We start from the raw sequence: 22,757 nt of genomic DNA, 5'->3' as shown, positions 1-22,757 counted from the left end.
GAAAAACAGTAGTCTAAATACATTTAGTATAAATGCACAAACGCTACAGCTTAATCACACAAATACAGTAATTATATTCAATTACTCCTTTAATACATGTCTACATGGTAAATGATGGTGATTTGTAGATTGAAAAGCCTTCTGACTGTATCGTTGCGCACAGTGTTTCCCGTTTGTCAGCACTATTTCATCTGGCTTCAAACTAGTTTAAATTACCGAGTCCTTTGTGTTCTTCACTGAATTTAAGCGCTTCACACTGGATCTCACATTGCTGTTTAGTGGTCGTGTGACGAGACTTATCAGCGAGTAAACGCATCTGCTCTAGTGAGCTTGCGCTGCGCTGCCGAGTGGATAAATGGTTCAAAGGAGTAGTGCTGTTTTGTTCCGCCTTTGGCTCATAAACATCATATCGAACATTTATCAAACTCTTGTTATAGTTTTATTGAGGAAAATTAAATTGCGATAATTATCGTTATTGTTTTGTTGCCAGCCCTATTTATTTATTTATTTTGAAATCTCTTAAGTCAGAATGTATATTAAAGATCAAATATGTTCTCATTGGCTGTTATTGTGTGACACTGTGTGATATAAATGCTTTCAGATGTGTTTAAGGTCAAATATTTTTTCACTGGGCCGTTTTGGCTTTGCGCTTAGACAAAATGTTACACTAATGCTGTTTTTCTTCATTAAAAGTACTCAGTTTAATCACAGTGGTGCTGTTTTTGTAGATGTTCACAAAAAGACAGTCTGTTCTTTATCAGGCTCTTAAAAATATTTTTTTTTTGTTGGATCACTTTCTGTTCCCCACAGCCTGCAAATATCCTCTTAGATGAACACGGACACGTTCGCATCTCTGACCTGGGCCTGGCCTGTGATTTCTCCAAGAAGAAACCTCACGCCAGTGTGTAAGTTCCTCTTCATGAGTATTCAAAACTCATCTTTTATTAGTGTAAAATAAAAGTGCCTGTTGTTTGGGGAAGGTGTGGTTGCTTCTGTTCTCTGACTATGTTTCTTTGAGCATACACATGCTCTTTGTTGTCTCATACTCATGCATATTGCAGTTTTTTATACTGCAGTCTAATCTGTTTTCTCTGTGCATGTATACAGATTTTTTTCACTAACGAATTGCTTGCAAGCAGTCACGTTATACTTGTATGCAATGTTTGCGCTCACATATTTGCATGCAGAATGTTTTGGCTAGAGTTATTTCAGTGTCCTTTTATCTGAATTGTTTTGATGAATCTCTTTATTTTGCAATGAATTTGTTTGTTAGAAACATTTTACATTTGAAGGGGACAATTAAGATTTTTATTTTGAAATGAATTAGTGTACACTATGGTTCAAAAGTTCACAAAGGCTGCATTTATTTAACCAAAAATACAGTAAAAACAGTAATATTGTGAAATATTATTACAATTTAAATTAACTTATATTTTAATATATATTAAAAAGTACTTTATTCCTGTGGTGACAAAGCTGAATTTTCAGTGTCCCGTGATCCTTTAGAAATCATTCTAATATGCTGATTTGATGCTCACAAAGCATTTATTATTATCAATGTTGAAAACAGTTTTTGCTGCTTAAACTGATATTTTTATATTTTAAACAAATTTTCATTTGTTTAAAATATAAATTTTGCAATATTATAAATGGCTTTAATTTTTTTTAATGAATTTAATATGTCCCTGCTGAATAAAAAATATTAATTTCTTTCAAAAAAAGAAATCCTACTGTCCCCAAACTTTTAAATGGTGGTGTAATAAGCAGACAAACTGATGTTTTCAAAGCAAAGCTCTGTCTCTCATGCATTGAAAGTAAGTTGTACAAATAAAATTGTTGTGGATATGACATCATAGCTGTGACAATTTTAACATATGACCCTCTTGTTTACATGTCAGCACCAATTCAATGCTCATTTCACATTCAAAGGGCCTGGACAGTTTTATTTATAAAAAGTTCTCTCTTAAATATGGACAGTACAATCTTAAAGGCACAGTAGCAAAAACATCCTGGTAAATTCAAAGGGTCCGAGAGAGGATGGAAAACCTTTTATGTGTAATGTAGCAGTTCTTTGACTGTTTGTGTTATGTATGAGAATGAGCTTTGTTGTGTTTACAGTCAGTGTGTGCTCAGCCTGGGGGGTTTGTGTGTACGCTTTGAATTTAATGTGCATTAATTGCTATGTTTGCAGAGGTACTCATGGCTACATGGCACCTGAGGTTCTGCAAAAAGGAACAGCGTACGACAGCAGCGCCGACTGGTTCTCTCTGGGCTGCATGCTGTTCAAACTCTTGCGAGGGTAAGACTGCCCTCTGCAGCGGCCCGCTCATGAATTCTTTATTTGTCTCTCTCTTTTAGTCTCTGTCTGTGTTTCTCACCTGTTTGATGTGGAGTGTTAAGTTTAAATGTCATGGGTTTGGAAGTAGGAGGTCAGGAGCAGCCATCATAGAGAAGAAAGACACAGAGACTGGGGTGGAGACCACTGAAACGGTTGCTAGGTAGAGAGTGGGGGGTGTGAGGAAGATGTAATGGGGGGAGGAGTCTGGGGCATGTCTTTCCACTGAAGTGTGTCATACGCTCTTCAAAGCAGAATGGAAGCAGGTCAGAACAGGCCCAGAAACACGCTCTATATTTGTAAACGACATGAAGTAGTTTGATCGACCAGTAAATAAGGAACCGTTTCAACAGAGTGCCACTTCGAAATAACCAACTTACCTTGACTTTCCATCCTGCCATGTATGGAATAGGCAGGGGTGCCGTCTCTTTCAAAGCGAGTCAGTTTGTCATCGATATGATATTTAGGCCCTGGACTACAGTCAATGCTATGCACTGTACAATCAAAGCAGAATAAACATTAAATTATACAGTGCACAGCATAAATGAGTACACCCCGTCTGATTAAATATAAAAGATGTATTTTCTTAATGATCACTAATATAATTCATAGAAAGATGGCAAAATTGAAATGTATTAAACATATTCTTAATAAAAAAAATTTATTCCAAATTTAAATTTTTGTTTAAATGAAGGATTGTAGAATTGATTACAACCTAGATTTAATTCAACCAAGTGTGATATTCTAGAACTTAATATGTCCTGACACTTCTTGGCACTGAGTGTACAAGTTCATGACAAATTTTCACATCTGTGCTGTTTAACTGCTGGACGACGACCTCCTTAAATGCCCTGGTCTTTAATGGGGAGTGTTGCTCAGCTCGTCTCGCCCAACAATGCAGGGAATCAGAAGAGGGTAGCATCTTCAGTTTCAGGTTTTTGTATTACATCACACAGTCGTGTGTGAATTCATGACAGCGTTGATAAAGTACAACCTTCAGCACTCATGCATCCCTATAGAAGAGCTTTACTACCACTGAATGCCACTGTGGGAACCAGGCACTTCTCTCTGTACTCCTCCTCTAGCAACACCAGAACATTTTGGATGCTGTTAGATCCGAAATGATTGAATTGGTCTCATTAAAACAATAATTTGGTATTCCTCTTGTACCATTGTCCTCTTTTATGCTAAGAAATAAATCTCCTGACAGTTCTCTCTCAAGTGGTTTCATTGTTGTCAGCATAGAAAATTTAATTTCTTTGTTTCTGCATGTTCTAATTAGTGATTATTGTTTCAAATCATGAGACAGGTTTGTGTTCCTGACTTTGATGACACGAATCTTCAGTAATGTTTGCAGTGCAGGCTGCAATATTAATAATACTACTTTTTTTTGGTCTCTTATGCACATTTGACAGCAGCTAGTAGTACCTTGAATAAGGATGCAGATGTAAATTTATATTCATCATCAAAAACAGTAACATCTGTAAAAAAAAAAAAATGTAACAACTTCATTTTGTTTGAGTTTTATTCAAATGAACCATTGGTCTTCCATACTTACCTGTTGATCAATACTTGCCTTAACCTTACACCAGAATTTTTTTTTTTTTTTTTTTTTTGTAACTTTCAGGAGGGTGTACTCATTTTTGCAACACAACATTTTATCACTTTGATAAGAAAATGGCATTTTCTTGAATAATTTTAAAATTCTTCTTTAGTAACTGATCAAGTAGACTTGCTGGAATATTATAGCTCTAAAAAACCACAACATGTCTTCTAAGCAAAGAGTAATTGCTGAATTTGTTAAGTTTCAGAGGGGGTGTACTCATTTATGCTGTGCACTGTATATAAAGTAAATATATAATTTTAATGATAATTTTTTATAAACGCATATCATTTTAATGATGATTTGTACATTTCTATATGTAATGTATGTGTGGTGATTTATAAATTAATATAAATGTGTGAGTAAATATGAATATATTTTAATGATTATTTATAATATCTTATAAATAAATAATGTCATTATGTTAAATTTTGTTTGTTTAATTTTCAATGTTTGCCAAGCAAACATTGTTGTCGGTCAGTGCCAGTAATCATATGATCATGTAATATACATGCTGTTATTATATAGAATAGTAGGTAGTGTACAGATACTTATCAAGGGGAAGTTGTGGCCTAATGGTTAGAGAGTCGGACTCATAACCCAAAGGTTGTGGGTTCGAGTCTCGTACCGGCAGGGATTGTAGGTGGGGGGAGTGAATGTACAGCGCTCTCTCCCACCTTCAATACCACGACTGAGGTGCCCTTGAGCAAGGCACCGAACCCCCAACTGCTCCCCGGGCGCCGCAGCATAAATGGTTGCCCACTGCTCCGGGTGTGTGTTCACGGTGTGTGTGTGTTCACTGCTGTGTGTGTGCACTTTGGATGGGTAAATGCAGAGCACTAATTCCGAGTATGGGTCACCATACTTGGCCACATGTCACGTCACTCACTTTTTTTTCTTTTTTTTTTATACAGTATATACTGTGTAGTAAGCAGTGCTATTTTAGTATTATTTCTATGCTATTAAAGTATTTATTAATATTTTGAAGTAGCTTTTATATTTTAGTAATTTTAATTTTACTTTCGTTATTTTAGGTAATTTTATGTACTTTTGTCATTTTTTTTTATATTTCTATTTTATTCTATTCTTCTATTTTAGTATTTAAACTTTTTTTCAGTTAGTTGTCAAAGCAACATTTCTTTTTTTTTTTCTTTTTTTTTTCCTGTAATATTTCTATTTAATTTCATATTAACATATTCATATTAAATTATTTAAATTAACAAAAACTATTTTAATAGTTTTAGTGTAACAATAAAACTGGCAGTTAGCCTTTCAATGGATGCTGATCCATCTCAATTGCTGCTTTGCACCAAAAAGATAAGACAGTAAGATGCTTATGTCTCACGATCAACGACTGAGATTGAAACATTTTTGAACTCTCATGGAAACGCCCCTCCTGACTACACGTCACTGCTAAATCACTACGTGTGTCCTCTGTATGACTTTCGCAAGGCTAAGCACTGTGTTCAGTTACATGAACTGTTTCTTCTGTTCTTGCAGGCACAGCCCATTCAGACAGCACAAGACCAAAGACAAACATGAGATTGACCGCATGACCCTTACCATGGTAAGAAACCAAAGCGGTTGTTTCTCTTTATGTATCTTCACACATAATCACATATATATAAGAGTGCTCTGATTTAACCCTCTGGTTTTGTGGCATTTTTTCCTGATGATTCCGAAAAGAAGTTAAATTACTCTGTCATTTTTGATCGTACAGATAAGAGCAATATGGCATTTGAATCTGTAAGGGGCTACTTTTCTATACACTCATAATAACAACAAAACGCTGTGCTTTTGTAAAATTAAGAAAACAAACAGGGTGCGCTTTCTGCCATCTCGGTCTCTGTGAACTACTTTCTGAAACGTGTCACAAAAATGAACCAAAACTCAGTGAATACTTGACACACAGACACTTGGCCGTAACCAGGGTTTGAAAATTACTGAAGTCTGGGGTAGGGTTAAGAGTTGTACTTTAATAACCCCTACAAATACAACTCATTGTATACACTAAACACTTTAAAAGAGACCGACATGTAGATGTTTGTGAAAGATGTTTTCTGTTTTGGAGGGATGAACATTGTTAAATTATATCATATTTATTGCATCAAAATGTGTTAATACTTTACTATAGGTTAGGGGTGGATAATTTTATCAGTTGTTTATTATTTATGCAACAATACATATTACTGTTATAGTTTTCATTAATAACCATTGCTATATAAATGATAACTGTCTAGTGCTCTTATGAGTGTTTTTAGCATGACTTTGTGAAAATGTAACTACTATCCACCTTATTCTTCAACGCGGAAGTAAGCCTATGGGCAAGACTTCCGGTTCATTAGCCGCTTTAGGGAAATAACGAGAAGAATAACAACATGCAGTAAACGGTAAAACTGTTTGCACCACAAACCAGTGTGTACATAATAAGGATAATACATTAAAATAATATGGTTAGACACACGAATTTGTAATGTCAAGCAGCAAAACGAGCTGCTTTGTACAGCTAAAAATAGCTGGACGTGGATGAGACCGGAAGCCAGACCCATAAAAATTACAAATGGCCATACCCACTCTTACGGGAAGAATAAGGTGGATACTGAATGAAATAGCATAGACTTCTTCATGGCTAGTGTTTGCATATTTCATTCTGTAACCTACTTGTTCTACAGATCTGTGTACTAGTGTTAAAATGCTACTGTTTTTAATAGCATTGATAACGTTTCTGACAGATAATATCATGATGATTTTTGCATTTGACTTACCAAATGTGGTATCCTGTCAGCAATAACCTGTCCGTGGGCTTTTTTGATTACTGTCAATTCACGCGCCAGCAAACAGTGTTGCCAGATATTGCTATGAAAACAAATAAAAACCTCAAAATAAATAAAAATTTGTTCAAATCTTTTGCAAATAAGATAAGATAAAGATGTTGCTAACCCTAAACTGCAACTTCCCACTTTATTAACTTTCTAAAGTGTCAAATTAAGTGGGAAAAGACAAATCCAAATACGCTTATAATAGCTGGATCTGGCAACACGACAGAGGCTCCGCCCGCCCCCGCACCCTCACTCACAACTCTCTCACGCCTCGTTCACTCCGCCAGCATCTCGCAGCGATCATTTTCATACCACGGACACTAAACATTGTTGCAAACTGTCTAAACATATACATGCAGACACTCACATGAGGAGGTTTAAACGGCAAATTACTCGTATATCGGTGACCTCATAGCTGGCTACGGTCTTGTCTACTTTTAAATGAAGTAATGTCAAAAACAAATGTTCTCTGATAAAGTAATCCGTATGAAACAAACGCGAGGTCCAGTCTTTCCCGTCTGAGCTCATTATCTGTAATGTGATCATGCCCACGTGCAGCACGCGCCATTCATACGGTAATCATCCACGTGAGACATGCGAACCTGTAAACGCCCACATCACCTCTGTAAACAAAGCATGAAGATTCATCAAGTTCATCTAGGATACTTTGTTTCTGGAAGAAGACGCGCTGAGAGGAATAAGCCAGAATTTACCTCAGAAGGCGGCGGCGATGCGACGTGTGGCTTGAGCAGCGGAGGAGATAATTTCTGATGAGTAAGTCATGTTTTATTACTTGCATTAGTTGTTATTGTGTTATTGAGACATAACCTGTACACATTTTGCTTTACCCAAACTGTAATTACTGACTAAATGTATGAAATCAAGTGAAACATTTTGAAATGTTTCATTTCATTGCATCTAAAATTCTCACGATCCAGGATGTGTTTTTAATGTTCTATCAAATGTAAAACAATATTGATATAAAATTAATATGAGTGTTTACACTGTAACACTATGAATGTTAGGGTACTTTCACACTAGCACGTTTGGTGCGCACCCGGGTTCAATTGGCGTCAGAGTTCGGTACGTTTGGCTAGTGTGAAAGCTGTCATGCGAACGTGGGTGTGCACCGGGGTACTGAACCCGAGACTACCTGAAGGAGGTGGTCTGAGTTCGATTGCACTCGAACCGTGGCGAGGTTCGCGTGAATATGAAAGCAACACGGACTCTGGTGCGCACTTGTTCAGGAAATAAAGTAACCTGCGCATACGTTTTAGCAGATTACAATGTATTTTCTTCAATAAAACACATATAAGTGAGGATAGTGTTGCTGATTTACCTTGGATTCGAGCGCGAGTGAGCCTGTTCGCGTGTAGCAACTGCAATCAGAGCGGCAAATGAATGGTAATCCGCTACCTCCTCAAAATAGCGGTATACATGCGATGCACATACAGTAAACCCATATGCCGTTTACTCTGCTGCACATAATAGCTCCAAATTAATTAAAAAACAATATATTGACCCAAGTTCTGTTTTCTATCATATGTTGTGCACGTTTGTGATGATGTAAGGTAAACGCAAACACACATAATAAGACAGTATCAAGAGTGTGAAACCAGACCAACGCTGCGGGGGGGTGCCGGGAACAATCGCACTCTGGTTCAAACCACATCAAACGAGCCCAGTGTGAAAGCCACCTTAGAGTCTAAGAATGTTTAGACCAATCTTTACTTTGAAATACTCTGTTTGCAAATGTATGTCGATGTTTATAACGTGCTTAATAATAATTTACAGGTGCATCTCAATAAATTAGAATGTCGTTGGAGAAGCTCATAGCCCAAGTTGCTTGAAGTCCAGTGTTAAGTTTCCACAGTCTGTGATGATTTGGGGTGCAATGTCATCTGCTGGTGTTGGTCCATTGTGTTTTTTGAAAACCAACGTCACTGCACCCGTTTACCAATAACTTTTGGAGCACTTCATGCTTCCTTCTGCTGACCAGCTTTTTGAAGATGCTGATTTCATTTTCCAGCAGGATTTGGCACCTGCCACACTGCCAAAAGCACCAAAAGTTGTTTAAATGACCATGGTGTTGGTGTGCTTGACTGGCCAGCAAACTCACCAGACCTGAACCCCATAGAGAATCTATGGGGTATTGTCAAGAGGAAAATGAGAAACAAGAGACACAACTGATCACCTCCATGCCACGCCGAATTGGGGCAGTAATTAAAGCAAAAGGAGCCCCTGCCAAGTATTGAGTACATGTACAGTAAATGAACATACTTTCCAGAAGGCCAACAATTCACTAAAAATGTTTTTTTTATTGGTCTTCTGAAGTATTCTAATTTGTTGAGATAGTGAATTGGTGGGTTTTTGTTAAATGTGAGCCAAAATCATCACAATTAAAAGAACCAAAGACTTAAACTACTTCAGTCTGTGTGCATTGAATTTATTTAATACACAAGTTTCACAATTTGAGTTGAATTACTGAAATAAATGAACTTTTCCACGACATTCTAATTTGAGATGCACCTGTAGTTTCTCAGACATAAAATGTCTTTGTATTGTATAATGCATACAAAGTGTGCTTGTGTTTATGACTACAAAATCATGTTTTTTTAGGACTTATGAGTGGGCAATATTAGTGATTGCTAATGTAATAATATAGTTGCTCCTGATATCAACAAGCTAATAGACGGTTTGTTTTTGCTTTTTTTTGGTGACCAGATAACTTGAAGACTTCACTTCAAACTGTTTTCCTCTGAGAGTGCTGTATCAACATCAGAAGCTGTTCAACTACACTGGGCTGATATTCTTTACAAATATGGTAAATAAGCTCCATGACTACTGATGATGGGGCTGTTTTTTTCTTGAATCCGTGGAAAGAAGCAGCAAACACCTTGGAAATACCAGGTATGGTTTACATGTTTCAACAGTTGAATAAGATCTGTTTTCAAGAATGGCACAAAGGTGTGTGACTGTTCAAGTCACTGTGTTTAGATCAGTGTGCTCAATAATGTGTCTTTGACCTTCACTGTGTATATTTTGATCATATTATGTTGTAAATAAAATACAAATAATCAAAACCCCCATTATATTAGTCTCCTCACATTCTTTCTTACCTGCCTCAAAGTCACACTGATGGCCCATTAGGGGAGGGGCCTTTGTCTCTCAGGTGTTTAGATCAGTGTGCTCAATAATGTGTCTTTGACCTTCACTGTGTATATTTTGATCATATTATGTTGTAAATAAAATACAAATAATCAAAACCCCTATTATATTAGTCTCCTCACATTCTTTCTTACCTGCCTCACAGTCACACTGATGGCCCATTAGGGGAGGGGCCTTTGTCTCTCAGGTGTGAATCACTAAATATTCATGGCCATTGTCACTCCCTCACATACGGCCTTTCTGACACAAAACATGTCTTACAAAAGTTAAATCAATATATTGTTTTCTGTGAATGAGTGGGCAGGATGATTTTCACATTATTTTATAGCAATAACTCCAGTCTACCACATCCAGTTCTCAAAAGTCTTGTGGACAAATGTTCTGTATGTGTTTTATGGCTTTATTTCAGTGACTTAAAAAAATAATTTTTCCACTAACGCATAAACGTTGTTTTCTCAAAAACACAAACATGTACATTTCATATTGCTTACATATTATTGCAGAACAGTTTGTGCTGAATACAGTGTAATCGAACTTTAGCCATATGTTTTTAAGATACTGAAAAAAGCACAAATGTCAGGGCATGTCAAAACCTCTCCAGGGCCCCAAAACTCCCTCAGACCCCAGAGGGTTAAGTTTCTTGATGTATGATAAAATGGGCAGAAAATACCCATTGAATAGATTAGGCCAGCACCTACCAAGAACATCTTAGCAACCACCCAGTTCTTAGTTATAGCTGTAAAGACTTCAATTGAATCTTATCTACAAATGCTGTAAAAGTTCGATCAGTTCAAACTAGAAAGAGCTCCCTTATGCTGATTGACTGATATTGCTGTGAAACAGGAGTTGGGTAAACGAGCCACAGCTTTCCATGGAAGTGAAGAGGGAACATTTCATCACAGGAGCACCTGTGCCTTCACACCCACTATGTTTAACAAGGGAATGCTAATGGAGAGGAATTTGCATCCACGCTTTGCATTTACTGTCGTCCTCTCACCATCACAGTAATTTAGTCCTCATCGAGCTGCCACGCTCTTGGCTGTTGTACAGTCACTAGAAAGGAAGTCACTTTAATGCTGATTTTGTGGTTTTCCTTCAAAATGAAGACACAAGTGAGCTGTCTACTTAAGCGTCAGTGATCCCAAAGCAAAATTATGCTACTTTCTGAGACATCTTGTTTTGAAAGCAGTCCCAAAATACATTGTGCAACTTAATGGATGAACTCAATGCAAATGTAAATTATAAATGTATTTTTTTAATTCAAGTAGTCGGAGTATCAAATGGCTTGTTTAGAGACATATCAGACTTTATTTTGCTGCCTGTGAGGAACGATTCAAATCGGTCATTAGGACTTAGAGCTTAGGACTTGTAAAAAATCTATTCAGAAATCAGCAGAAAAAGCTCTTCTGTGTCTAAGCAGTTGTTCTCCTGCAGAGAAGTTTAACAGTTTTCCTCTGACAAGCAAGATGATCGTGTTTTATTTGGAAACTGGAACACATAGATCATAGGCCAAGACTGACAGTGCTGTCACAATGTTCAGTGGTCTTTATAATTTCCAGCAGTAAATCATTTTGTTTGTTTTTTTCCTCTGGTGAAATAAAAGCTATTCCAGTGGACACAGAGCAGTCCTGACACAATAATTTAGCTATTAAGGTTTGTTTTAGGATGCTGACCTCACTGGGAAAATTATCTCCAGATTTCATTAGTCAGGGATTTAAAAGCTGTCTTGTAAAATAAGCTGTTTTATAGTCTGATCAGATTTAGTTAAGATTGGACTGTAAAACTCAATCATGACTCCACAGAGGTTCATTGGCGGACGCACACTACCATTCAAAGGTTTAAAGTTGCTAAGGTTTTTGAAAGAAGTCTCTTCTGCTCACCAAGGCTGCATTTATTTGATAAAAATACAGTAAGAACACGTATATTGTGAAATATTATTACAATTTAAAATAACTTTTCTACTTGAATATATTTTTAAATCATTTATTTTTGTGATGATAAAGCTGAATTTTCAGCAGAACTACTCCAGTCTTCAGTGCCACATGATCCTTCAGAAATCATTCTAATATGCTGATTTGCTGCTCTAGTAACTTTTCTTATTATCAATGTCAAAAATAGTTGTGCTTTTTGTGGAAACCATTTTTTTTTCAGGGTTCTTGTAGCATTTATTTCAAATAGAAATTTTGTGTAACATTTTAAATGTCTTTACTGTCTTTTTTGGTCAGTTGTATGTGTCCTTCCTGTCTATAAGTCTAAATTTCTTTTCTTTTTTAAAAATCAATCTTACTGACCCCAAACTTTTGAACAGTACTGTATATAGTGGCCCTTTTGAAACAGGTAGGGGGGGAAATCCCATAGACTTTGCATTGAATGAGGAACCCAAGACCAGAATATTGTTGAGACTTGAAGCTGGGCTCTTTTGACTCAAACACACTAGCAAGTACATAGCAACAAGCTACTACTCAGAAAACCATAGCATCTATAATGCAATGCCCTGTTATTTAGTTCAGTGTTACAGTTACTGTACCTGATAGCTTGAATTGAGTGAAGTTTGTTTGTCTGCATTTACTGTGACTTTGGTGAACGTTGACCTTGATTTCAATGTGCAGTTGGCACTGCCTGTTATGTAAGAGAATTGTTTTGGTTGTCCTCGCATTCATTTGTATGATTGTGAGGATATTTAAATACCGTTAAGCACTCTGTACTGTTAATGCTCTGTTGATCTAGACGGCTACTGGAAAGTTTACGTATTTGCATTTTACTAATGAATGTTCAGTGTAACTGATGAGGAAAGCTAATGAAACAAAAGTAAACATCTCGTGAAAGTCAAACACCAGCCAACACGGCATGAAGTCTTGTTTAACGAGATGTCAATCCAACTCATGAGCTTCTTCCTGTTCTTTCTCTTTCATCAGAATGTGGAGTTGCCTGACTCCTTCTCACCTGAGCTCAAGTCCCTCTTGGAAGGACTCTTACAGCGAGACGTCGCCAAAAGATTGGGGTGTCTGGGACGGGGGTAATTCAGATGTCCTCCGTCTTGAAGATTAGACATCTAGATATCTGTAATACTTAGACATTTTATCGGATGTGTGTTTGGTTTGTAGTAAATAATATAAATGAAAGAAAAAAAAACAGTTTGATGTCCAAATGAAGCAATTGTCTGAAAGCATTTAGACTTATAAAAGACAGAAGGGCATGCTGGGAATTATTTGTAGCTCGTTCTGAATTGCTGACACCTGCTGGTCAGAAGTGGTGATGGTTGATAGACATCCTATTTTACCTGCATACATACAGTATACTCATGCAAAGCAATATATAGCTATATCTATATAGCAAATCTCAACTGATTTTTATTTTGTTGCAAAATATAACTATATTAACGCCCAGCTCTTTAACTAAAGTTTTATTTATATGTCCAGATTTATCGGCATACATACAATATACTCATTTAAAGTGAAATATACTATCTAGCAAATCTCAACTGTGTGATTGTTTATATTGTCGCAGCACGTAAACTATATTAATTCCCAGCTCTAATCTGCTAAATGCAACTATAAGACAACATTAACGTCATGATTTTCTGTAAAGCTGCTGTGGAACAATGTGTAGAGTGAAAAGCACTTTACAAATGTATTTGACTTCAGTGTGATCTCTTGTACACAATGTAGGGCGTCAGAGGTAAAGGAGCATTTGTTCTTCAAGGGAATCGATTGGCAGCAGGTCTATCTTCAGAAGGTGAGACCTTCAACATTGTTTTTGGTATCAGCCCTAATAAGAAGCTCTGTTGAAGTCCTCATATCGTACATTCTGATTAAATAAGAGGTTTTGTGTAATTGCAATTTATAACTGATCTGATTTAGAGTCCAGATGATTGACTAGTCATCCAAAAATCAATTAGCAAGCCTCAGATTTTTTTCTTTTTCATTTTTAGTGGTGCTGCTTTAAAAGGAATGAATTTAGATTAACGTTATCGCAGAGTGTTTTAGAGTGCTGACCGTGGCTGTTAGCATACTAAAATCGGAACCATCGGAACCGCCATCAAAGCACAAAGCCAAGCCTTCAATGATACATTTTCATAAGTCAATTACTGTGTGACCTCATATCACTTTCTGTGAGCAATGTTCCTGTTAGTGCGCACAATCTTTTGATCTCTGTGTTATGAGGACTATCATAGTTTTCTGAAATAAAAGGTCATAATCACTGAGCCTATGGAGTGCAACAGTCAGGTTCCGCAAGTAAAAGCTCCATTCATTTTATCCATGGGGGAATTGATTTTTAATGAAAACTTATAAACCTATGAAGACAGACCTACCATGAGTTCAGAGGTTGTTATTCGATGGTATATGCTTTTGTTGAAGCCGTCCATTCACATTATTTCAATATATTTCTAAAATTATTGTTTAACAACTGAGTTTGTGGTGAAAAACTACATTACCCGTGTTGCTATACTGAAAATTTCACCAATCAGAAAGTCACAAATTGCGCCAAAAGAGCTTGCAGGGAACACCCATGAAGCACCACGAATTACGTAATCGAGTTAGAGTAGGTAGACTATATTTCTAGGTATATAGTCAGCTTTAAATGAATAGTTTTAGAACTGTTCATCATTTTTAATTCGATTAATGTCATTCACAAATGCTCCATGGGAATGTAGTTCTTTCCCTCACTAAAGCAGTTACGTACGCAGTCCTTTTGTCTGATTTTCAAAATCTTTTTTTTTTTTTTTTTTAATCAAAGTTTGTAATGTTGTGATTCACTTTGAAGCTGGGTCAATTGGTTCATGATTTATAATGCTTTATTAAAGCCACTGTTTAAAATCCTTATGGGAAGAGTGAATGAAACATTGCTGAAAAAGTGGTCAGGCACTGTTGCACGCTGTTGAATGGCTGTTTTAAACATCGATATATGACCAAAAAACACATCTGATTGGTTCCTGATGTACATGAGCTTTAATTCTGCAAATATTTAAAACTAATCCCTCCCATAATTGTTTCTCTAAGTATTTGTGTGATATTCTCTGCATCTTCTGTTTGGTTGCAGTACCCCCCACCTCTCATTCCCCCCAGAGGAGAAGTCAACGCTGCGGACGCCTTTGACATCGGCTCCTTCGATGAGGAGGACACCAAGGGAATTAAGGTAAAACCAGTAACCGTGTAACTTTTCACTTATTCCACTTGGTGCTCAATGCTGATGTCTTTGCTTCAGCTAAGTGACCATCAAAGTGGACTACTTGGTAGTTTTTCAAGTGGAGCCAAGATTGTGTCCAGCACTGAGAGAACCGTATAAAATCTAAGAGCACTAGAGCTTGTGTTTCATGCTTTGAAATCTGGAGGAATTTTTCCACTATGCTGTGAGCATTTTAAATGACTCCCTTGTAGCCAGAATTTCACTTCAAGCACAAAGTCTGGTCTACGTTGCAACTTATTCTCTCCAAGACTGCCTATTTAGACATGAAGAGACTGTCTGAATTGAAAGTAATTGTCTTTGTGTCTCTCTCTCAGCTGCTTGACAGTGATCAGGAGCTCTATAAGAACTTTCCGCTGGTGATCTCCGAGCGCTGGCAGCAGGAGGTGGCCGAGACGGTGTATGATGCCGTCAACAGCGACACAGATAAGAATGAGGCGCGCAAGCGGGCTAAAAACAAGCAGCAGGGACACGAAGAGGGTGAGACACAGCACCTTAGTTTTATTGTTGCATTTATTTATTTTCTGCACATTTCCCTCTCAAATTCTCATTCATGTATTATGGCTTATTATTCAAAAATTATTTTAGATTTCATGTATTTATATAATATTTATGTTTTTAAAATAATATATACTGTCATTCAAAAGTTTAGGGTAAATATGATTTAATGTTTTTTAAAGTCTCTTATGCTCATCAAGGCTGCATTTATTGGATCAAAAATAGTAAAAAAAAAAAAAAAAAGTAATATTGTGAAATATTATTGCATTTAAAAAAAAATTTAATTTAAAGTTTTCTATTTTGATATATTTTAAAGCATAATTTCTTCCTGCGATAGCATCATTACTCCAGTTTTCAGTGTCACGTGATCCTTCAGAAATCTTTATAATATGCTAATTTTTTCCAGGATTCTTTAAATAGAAAGTTCAAAAGAACAGTATTTATTTGAAATAAAAATCTTTTGTATCATTATAAATGTCTTTACTGTTACTTTTAATCAATTTAGAATGAATTTAAAAGTATTTATTTAAACAAATACTTTCTTACCCCAAACTTTAAATGGTAGTGTAAATGTAATATTTTTTTTTTACATATGTTTTATAATTTTTATATCTATAGTTAATTATTTGGTTTTGAATCTTGAAATATAGCCTTCATATTGCTTTGTGAAATTCGTCCACTTATAAACTAACATATATGTATTCCAGAGCTTCCTGTGCAGTAAATAGATATTTAGAAGTTTATATTTCTTGGAGAAATCTTTTCATGTACACTACGTTTTTTACTAGTGAGAGGTGTCATGGCAATGTACACAGAACGGCTGGTTGCAAAATGCTGTTTGTAAACATCCTGTTTGCTCTTATTCAGCAGACTCTCATTTTCTGACTTCTGAGAACTGTAGCGGGTTGCTTGGGCGTGTCCTGTATTTTAGACTTCCAGAGAGTCATGAACCTAATGAACGGCCGCTCCAGGCGTCACATCGTCTGCGGCACTCGGTCATTTACCCAGGTTTTAAGCCGGACCAAAAGATAATGTTTTCTGGTGGAAACTCCAGTTTGCGTAAAATCATAAGCCGTCTACAGAATTGACAAGCACTAATTTCACACAGTGGTGTCGAGAGAAGAAAATGGCCTCTGCTACGGTAGTGCTACATTCTCCAGCATGAATTAAAGGCCCAGACTGACGTCAGCTAATCAACTTTCATGGGTCCAGCATCAGTTCTGTCAGTGACCTTGGGGAGAGGCTTGAACCCTACGTACTTGTCATGCAGTGCTGGTGCCACATGCTTCCCTCAAGGGAAAGACATGGAACCCATCACATGACTGACTGTGTGATGGTCAGAAATAGATCTGAAAGAGCCCGTGTAATTTATCAAACACTGAGTTAATCGTGTGCGTCACAACCCCAAGACACAAGCACAGGAATCGTGAGCAGGAATTCGAGTGGGTTAAACCTCAGTGGGAGTTAAAAGGAATAGATGACCCAAAAATGGCCATTTATTCAGTCTCATGTCTTTCCAAATGTGACTATCTTCTCAAAAAAATATAATAAATATGAATGAGAATGTCCCAAAAATACCCAAATTTAGGTAAATGCAATTTTTCCAACATGATGTTGAGCATCCAACATTTGAGCATTATGTGATTGCGAGTGTCTGTGTGGGGTTTGTGCAGACTATGCGCTGGGGAAGGACTGTATCATGCACGGCTACATGCTAAAGCTAGGAAACCCCTTCCTGACACAGTGGCAGCGGCGGTATTTCTACCTGTTCCCCAACCGTGTGGAGTGGAGAGGCGAAGGAGAGTCTCGGGTAAGTGTTTTTGTGTGTTTTGTTTGCTGTTAGCATTCGTATAAAGGGTTAAAAGACCATTTTTTGAGAGAACATGCCTGTGTGTCCCTACGCTGTAGGAACATTGGACTAAAACATTAAAAAAACGTAAATTCAAGGTGAGTCTGGTACATTTTATCTGATTCCCCCTCTGCTTTAAGTTTCATTGTCCATTGCAGAACAGGAATTGTCAAGATTTTGATAAATATTGTAAGGAGAAGGAGAGGAGGGAACACATCCCTTTAGATATTAGCATACGCCCTAAGTCTTAATCCATCCTGCTCCGAAATTCCCATAGTGACGCAGGTTCACCTGCAGCCTGAACCACTGAGACACCCACCTCTCCTTTTAATATACATTGCTTCTTTCCACCGCTAAACCAAACCTCAGTCTTTTCCCATCCGGAGGAAGCGATTGCGTTTGCGCTCAGGTCTTTCTAATGCAGAAGTAGGTCACTGCTGGTTCCCTGGGGCCAGAGTGTTTCTGCCCTGATCTGTAACTAAGATAAAGAAGTGCAGATTTCACCAGTTTCCTGCATTTTTAACTCCCAGAGTTCCTGAATCTTCGATCTGAAGGGTAAATGCTCTTCCTGTGGAACATGTTGGAGAGGAGATTCATGGAAACGGACAGAGGGAGGCCACTTGCAAATCAGATTGCAAGCAGTGATGCTTAAACTTCACTACATTGCAGTTGTTCTGTGTTCTCAATGTTGGAGAGCCAGTCTGACATTCATTCATTCATTATTTATTTGATTTTACAGTTCTATATGTCTAAGTTGTCGCACAGAAGCTTACTTTAAATCAAGGTCTTTAGAAACCAGTCTGAATGTGGTTCGTGTCATTTAGAGGAAAAATGTTTGTACAGAAGTGAAACGACTTCCATTATCCTTCAGTTTGATGGGAATCAGTTATCCGCGATCAGACTGTTACATGAGATGCTACGTCTGCAGCTCGTTGCACCACCACTGACTCACTGAGTACAAGAACAGCTTGTCATCCGTGTCTTTGCTCCCTCGTAGCCCCAGACAACCTCTAGAATTTCTACATCAGTGTAAGTGATACCATTAGATGTGTATATCTCAAGCATTGGATAAAATCCCACCCGTCCAGAGCTAGCAGGTAGCATAGCGTATTCCTCACGAACACAGTAGGATAGTCTGTGAGAAGACTTACAGGGACGCACTAATTAGTCTTTCCTCCCCCCAGCAAAACCTGCTGACCATGGAGCAGATCGTGACTGTGGAGGAGACGCAGATCAAGGACAAAAAGTGCATCCTGCTGAGGATCAAAGGAGGGAAACAGTTTGTGCTGCAGTGCGAGGTAGGGCACCTTCATGCTGTTCTCACCGTCTTGTCGTGGGTTTCTCTCTTCCCCTTTTGCTCTTGTATTATCTTGCTTCACTTTTAGTGTTCCCAATCCTCTTTTTCAAACTCTACTGAGTTGTCTTATTAAAAATGAATAAATAACTAAATGTAAAAATAAATAAAAAAGTCAAATTTAACTAAGTAAATCACATTTAGATTTTAAATAATGTCATGTATGACATAAAATGTAATAATGAATAATAATACACATAATAAATATTACATAGTGTATGTTACTATTATTTTATGTCAACACTTTGGAAAAATAACACTTTGGTTTCAATCACAAAAAGAAGGCAGAAAAAGTGAAGCACTGCCTTTATGGGCTGCTTATATATGATAATATTTAATTAATTGAGATTTAATAATAGTAATATTCAATTAATAATAAATGTTACCTAGTGTATGTTACTGTTATTTTACGGCCTTGTTTTTCTCAAAGAAGAAAAGAAAACTTTGGTTTCAATCACAAAAATAAGGCAGTAATAAATAAATAAAAATAATTACCACAATATATACCTGTGGTGATACTGCCCAAACTTTGTTTCTCTGTTCCGCTTTTGCTCTTGTGTTACTTTTTACTTTTTCAGAAAAAGTAAAGCACTGCTTCCTTGGCCTCTTATATGATTATATTAAAACATTTAATTGACTAGATAATTCAAGAAAAGATGGATTGTGCAGAAAAAGTAATGAGGGCTTCTGTATATGCTGCTATGAACTTCTGTTCTAGGAAACGTTCTTTATCTTTTTGAGTCTGTGTTCTGTGGGAAATATTTTTCCCATCTGTGCAGGAAGCAGCATCAGAAGTGCGTGTCCATGCATTTGCAGACCTTAGTGAACATTGATCCGAAATTAAACCTCATGAGGGGCTGATTTGATGCACTTTTTATGGGCAGCTCATGCCATACAAATATCTCTCACATTAAAGGATTAGTAGTTCACTTCCGGAATAAAAATTTCCTGATAATTTACTAGCCCCCATGTCATCCAAGATGTTCATGTCTTTCTGTCTTCAGTCACAAATAAAGTAAGGTTTTTGAGGAAAAGATTCCAGGATTTTTCTCCATATAATGGTCTTAAATGGTGGCCAACGGGTTGAAGGTCCAAACTGCAGCTTCAAAGGGCTCTATACGATCCCAGCCGAGGAATAAGTGTCTTATCTAGCAAAACGATTGGTCATTTTCTAAAAAAAAATAATAATAATAATAATAATTATATACTATTTAACCACAAATGCTCATCTTGCACTAGCTCCGCGATGTGCGTCTGCAAATTCATGCATTACGCAATCACGTTGGAAAGGTCACGCACGGTTAGCATCTGTGTACTCTGGTTCAAAAAGGTGGGGTAGGGCGAAAAACTCCATCTCATTTTCTCCTCCAACTTCAAAATTGTCCAACATCGTTTTTACCTTTTTTCATAAAGAGCATTTGACTTTCGTTGCATGTTCTCTTTGTAAACTCTGGGTCGGTACTTCCGCCTACGTCATGCATGACCTTTCCAACGTGATTACTTAATGCGTGAAGTCGAGCTATATTTTTTTAGAAAATGACCGATTGTTTCGCTAGATAAGACCCTTATTCCTCGGCTGGGATCGTGTAGAGCCCTTTAAAGCTGCACTGAAACTGCAATTTGGACATTCAGCCCGTTGGCCACCATTGAAGTCCATTATACGGAGAAAAATCCTGGAATGTTTTGCTCAAAAACCTTAATTCTTTGTGACTGAAGAAAGACATGAACATCTTGGATGACATGGGGGGTGAGTAAATTATCAGGAAAGTTTTATTCTGGATTGAACTAATCCTTTAAATACACAAGCCTCCAACTCGATTGATTCCAATCCAGTTTGACATCCAGGCACAAAAGCATACCAAAATACTGGTGCAAAATACATTGCGCAATTTTTGTTCAAATAATTTTTTTCAATACTTGATAAAGTATACTGAATAAAACATAGTTTCATTTAAAATTAACATCTCCCTTTACTGGCTTTCAGAATGCAGTCTGGTATTTCCTTATTCACAAAAGAACATTAAAAATCCTTTGCATCCAGACTGCCTAAAAACACTGTCTAGGTAGCTCTCTAGGGTTTTATCTATTTAAAAAGTTCTTGATATGTTAAAAAAATCATAAAGCAGCTGAGAATGAATTGCTAATGTTATTTTTCTTCTTACAGAGCGACCCAGAGTTCGTACAGTGGAAGAAGGAGCTCACCGAAGCATTCACCGAGGCCCAGAAGCTGCTGCGTCGTGCCCCCAAAGTCATCGGCAAGGGGCGAACCAATGTGGTGGAACTGTCCAAACCTCCGCTCACGCACCGCAGCAGCAACGGCCTGTGAGCCGCCCCTTCCTGCGACCCTTGTCCACCACTCATCTCCATCCTCTTCATCGACACGCACATGCACACGCTCTCACACTCTCTCTCTCCCAGCAAAACGCTTGTCCAGCAACATTAGGCTTCCCAGCTGACACATGGTCCGTCTTGGAAGGTTCTGCTGGACTGTGCCCTGCTGTTCCTCAACTGTTCATCAATCAAATGCACACACATACACAGTTCCTTGCAACTTGACACGCTGGGGTGGGCGTCACTCCAGGATAATGTTAAAGAACAATCAGTGATGCCAGTGCTGAATCTGGGACCCTGTTTTGACCAGTGGTGCAGGCTGGGATACTGCACCTTTTTTGTGAGCATGTCGTTGCTTCTGTGATTCCCACATTCTCCTTGCACACACCGGCATGCTCGTATATAGGCAAAGAAAGGCCTCTGCTATAAGGGTCCCAAACAATGTCCACTTGGAGCTTCTTTACAAGTGACTGTGCTAGAGCCGGACAGTATCCGTACCTCTGCTAGAGGGAAACCAGAGCCATGCGGCCTTAGAAATCTAATCAGATGGAAACAATTTCAAAAGACGATGGCTTGAACAATATCACTCCCGTTGTCTTTCATGTCCTTTGTGGGAACACCAAGGCCACCTCACTGATTGTGCCATTCTTGATGCGTATGCTTTGCACCACTTTCTGTCAATATCTGGGGTGCATAGCATGCATGCCATTTCTTGCTAAATGGACTCGGATTTGTGGACTGTTGTGGCACCCAACCCTTGTCCTGTACTTGAGAAGTACAAAAGTCTTCGACACTTCCTTAATACTCGCTGACGGATTGAATGAACTGCAACGGCGAGTGTTGCGTGCATCCAAGTTCTAAGAGCTCTCAGAGAACGTACAGTGAAATACGGAAGTGTTTTTCATTTCTTTCTTTTTTTGCTCAGCCCTTGTAAACACCAAATTTGGTTGGGTTCCTCACATGCATTAAATGTGTGTACTAGTGCGTGTACACAATGCAAAAAGTAGGTGTTGTTGCTTTAAAGGAAATGCCCCAATATTGTCACCAGGAAGAATTGTTTTCTTTCGCCTTGAATGTATTTTTGTTTCTCTTTTTGTCTATTTTTTTTTGTTGTTGTTAATTTGTTTGTGGGTGGATTGTTTTACGCTGCTTGACACAATGGGAAGGAACGTGGCAGGACCTTTACTAAGACACGAACCCAACCCCTCCCCCTGAACCCACAGAAGTGCAAAAAGTGCCAATGAAATAAACGTTCGACTTGAGACACCTGAGAATTCCTTGAGTCCAGGCCACGTCACCTGCATCTCCCTGTGAACAGACCCCAAGAACAGTGTTGGAAACTGAATGCACAGAATAAAAACTGAACTGCAAACTTCCAGTCGTGTACAAGGACGCCAATGGACGGTTGATGATGCATGGTTAGAGGGACCACTTGGGATAAAAAAACAACAGCAGCATCCCTGGAGTCTTTTATCAGACTGTATATATGAATCCTTTCTCTGTGCATCTACAGTATAATCTTCTTGACAATGTTTGCATATATGGCGTATCTCTGTCTCTGCCTGTCTGTGTTTGTCCCTATGTCTCAGCTTGGGGGCGGGCGGGGTGGGCGGGGT

General features: G+C 37.9%; 1 protein-coding gene across 2 annotated transcripts in view; it reads left to right on the top strand.

Moving 5' to 3' along the window:
* Positions 1-22,743, top strand: part of LOC107758628 (beta-adrenergic receptor kinase 2-like) — an 87,135-nt gene extending 64,392 nt beyond the window's left edge. For both annotated transcript variants that reach the window (XM_016576403.1, XM_016576402.1), the window contains 10 exons: positions 811-905; positions 2,192-2,299; positions 5,439-5,505; positions 12,841-12,941; positions 13,594-13,660; positions 14,966-15,061; positions 15,427-15,589; positions 17,281-17,417; positions 18,641-18,754; positions 20,975-22,743. In XM_016576403.1, the coding sequence (XP_016431889.1) occupies positions 811-905; positions 2,192-2,299; positions 5,439-5,505; positions 12,841-12,941; positions 13,594-13,660; positions 14,966-15,061; positions 15,427-15,589; positions 17,281-17,417; positions 18,641-18,754; positions 20,975-21,136 (1,110 nt within the window). In that variant the 3' untranslated portion in view covers positions 21,137-22,743. The remainder of the gene's footprint in view (positions 1-810; positions 906-2,191; positions 2,300-5,438; positions 5,506-12,840; positions 12,942-13,593; positions 13,661-14,965; positions 15,062-15,426; positions 15,590-17,280; positions 17,418-18,640; positions 18,755-20,974) is intronic.
* The last annotated feature ends 14 nt before the right edge of the window (positions 22,744-22,757 follow it).

This window comes from Sinocyclocheilus rhinocerous, unplaced genomic scaffold (genome assembly GCF_001515625.1).
Source record: "Sinocyclocheilus rhinocerous isolate Xijiao unplaced genomic scaffold, SAMN03320098_v1.1 scaffold623, whole genome shotgun sequence".
NCBI classification, from domain to species: Eukaryota; Metazoa; Chordata; class Actinopteri; order Cypriniformes; family Cyprinidae; genus Sinocyclocheilus; species Sinocyclocheilus rhinocerous.
The sequence above is the reverse complement of the archived record's forward strand: the minus strand, read 5'-3'. Positions and strand labels throughout refer to the sequence as shown.